This window comes from Gordionus sp. m RMFG-2023, chromosome 1, assembly GCF_954871325.1.
Source record: "Gordionus sp. m RMFG-2023 chromosome 1, tfGorSpeb1-WG-v2, whole genome shotgun sequence".
NCBI classification, from domain to species: Eukaryota; Metazoa; Nematomorpha; class Gordioida; order Chordodea; family Parachordodidae; genus Gordionus; species Gordionus sp. m RMFG-2023.
In genome coordinates, this window is record NC_088775.1 from 62,351,753 (window position 1) to 62,353,671 (window position 1,919).

The window sequence follows — 1,919 nt, forward strand, 5'->3', positions numbered from 1 at the left end:
TATGTCATTGAAAATTTAGGAAAGGCTTCAAATTTTGATCTCTTCAATAAATTGTTTCAAATAATTCTTAATATTATAACTTTGCTAATTATGTTACTCCTAATATTTCTATTTATAGGATTTTCACAATCTGTTTTATACTTTGTTTAAATCATTCAAACCTAAAAATTTACTTTATTTTAATATTTATTATATTATGTAATTCTTATAATATTTTTAATGGTGATCAGGCATTGCAAAAAACTATTCTATGAATCCTTCTATGAATATATCTTAAACAATATAATTTAACATAAAGAATTATTTTTATTGTTTTTTTTGTCGAAAATATTGAATGTTTGTTATTTATAACACAAGAATCTATTTTATATTTTTTATTCTATATTTTAGAAATATATTGAAAATATATATATAGAAATAAAATTTGTAAGAATACAATAATATATTATAATTCTATATATATATAATTAAAATTATGTATTATAAAATACAATAATATATTATAATTGTAAATATATATAAAGAAATAAAATTTGATATATTAGAATACAATATAAATTATAAATTGCTTTTTATTAGGTTTTTGAAATCTTGATTGTATTGTTTTCTGGAAGCTCTATTAGATTGTATTTGGTTCCTATATATTTTTAAATTTAATATAAACATTCTAAATATATAATTATTTGTTTTATTTATGGTTTCCTAAAATAATTTTGAAAGATTTTGAAGAGAATATCCAGTGTAGTCTAAAGTTTTGGTTGCTATAATTTTTGTTATATAAAATAAAGGAAAAATGTTTACTATTTGGTAGCTTAATTTGAGTGCCTAATATATTTTTTGAAATATTTTGAGATGAAGAGAATTCGAATGCTATTTTTATTTTATATAATAAAAATTAAAACACAAAATATACTAGCTGGAATAGTTTTTGACTGAGGGCCTAAATTTTTTAGTATATTTTGAAAATGATATTGGGAATATAAGTTTGTTGCTATTTTTTTGTTGAGTAAAATGTTTACTCTCTGGTATCTTAACTTGAGTGCCTAACATATTTTTTGAAATAATTTGAGATGAAGATAATTTGACTGCTAATGTATTTTAATAAACAGTAAGCATTTAATTTTTAGTGATACCATATAGTTGAGTGTTTTCTGTATTGGAATGTGGTAGGTTAATCGTTTCAGTCATATTTTGATTAGCTTGGGAAAAATCTTTTTTTAAAATACATGTATATTATAATATCATTTTCAAAAATTGCTAACTGTGAAATATTTTATAATTTTTAAATAATACTCTTTTTTTGCATTTTTTTAGGCCTTTTGTGTATTGATCCTCGTTTGTATTTTATGGGCATTTTAATATTTTTCATTATATTCTTATCCCATTCTTGTAAAATTAATGAATTTTTATCTGAAATTAATACTTTTTGAGAAGAATAATGAGCTGATGATTATTCTTCTCATAATTACTCACAACCTGTTTTAAAGTAGAAAAATCTTTTAGTTCTAAATTATATCTTAATTCCTATTAAATAAAAATATATTAAATAAGCATCAATTTTAAAATTACCATTTTTTCCATTAGATAAAAAAAATACGTAAAAAAATTTATTAAAAAAAATACGTAAAAAAAAATTTATTAAAAAAAATAATAAACAACTTTTTTTTAATATTTGTTTGTAAAACAAGCGTGTTGAATAAAAAAATAAAATAACTTTATATGACACCATTTATTGCTGTTAAATAATAAAGGCGTTCTTATTTATATGAAAGGTTTTTATATGAAAGTTATACCAACCCTCAATGATTGCACTAATAAAAAAAATAAGTTTAAAGACTCACGAGGAAAATAAAAATTATTTATAAATTAAATTATAAATCATAATTATTGAAATAAAATATTATATTTTATAAAATATA

The 1,919-nt window shown here is 19.0% G+C and overlaps 1 protein-coding gene across 13 annotated transcripts; it reads right to left on the minus strand.

Moving 5' to 3' along the window:
* Nucleotides 1-566: 566 nt before the first annotated feature.
* Nucleotides 567-1,687, minus strand: LOC135931527 (uncharacterized). 13 transcript variants are annotated; one of them, XR_010573065.1, is made up of 8 exons: nucleotides 1,570-1,687; nucleotides 1,424-1,524; nucleotides 1,294-1,375; nucleotides 1,134-1,211; nucleotides 1,020-1,088; nucleotides 914-940; nucleotides 802-870; nucleotides 620-761 (listed from the first exon to the last, which is right to left on the minus strand). XR_010573065.1 is itself a non-coding variant. In XM_065468707.1 (7 exons), exons 2-7 carry the CDS (start codon nucleotides 1,367-1,369, stop codon nucleotides 576-578), a joined length of 336 nt encoding a protein of 111 aa, XP_065324779.1. In that variant the 5' UTR covers nucleotides 1,370-1,524; nucleotides 1,570-1,687; the 3' UTR covers nucleotides 567-575. The 13 variants fall into 13 exon arrangements, 5 of the variants coding, with proteins under 5 accessions (XP_065324779.1, XP_065324778.1, XP_065324775.1 ...); XM_065468707.1 differs by having other exon boundaries at nucleotides 567-637; nucleotides 1,020-1,043; nucleotides 1,294-1,524; XM_065468706.1 differs by having other exon boundaries at nucleotides 567-637; nucleotides 1,020-1,085; nucleotides 1,294-1,524.
* Nucleotides 1,688-1,919: the final 232 nt, after the last annotated feature.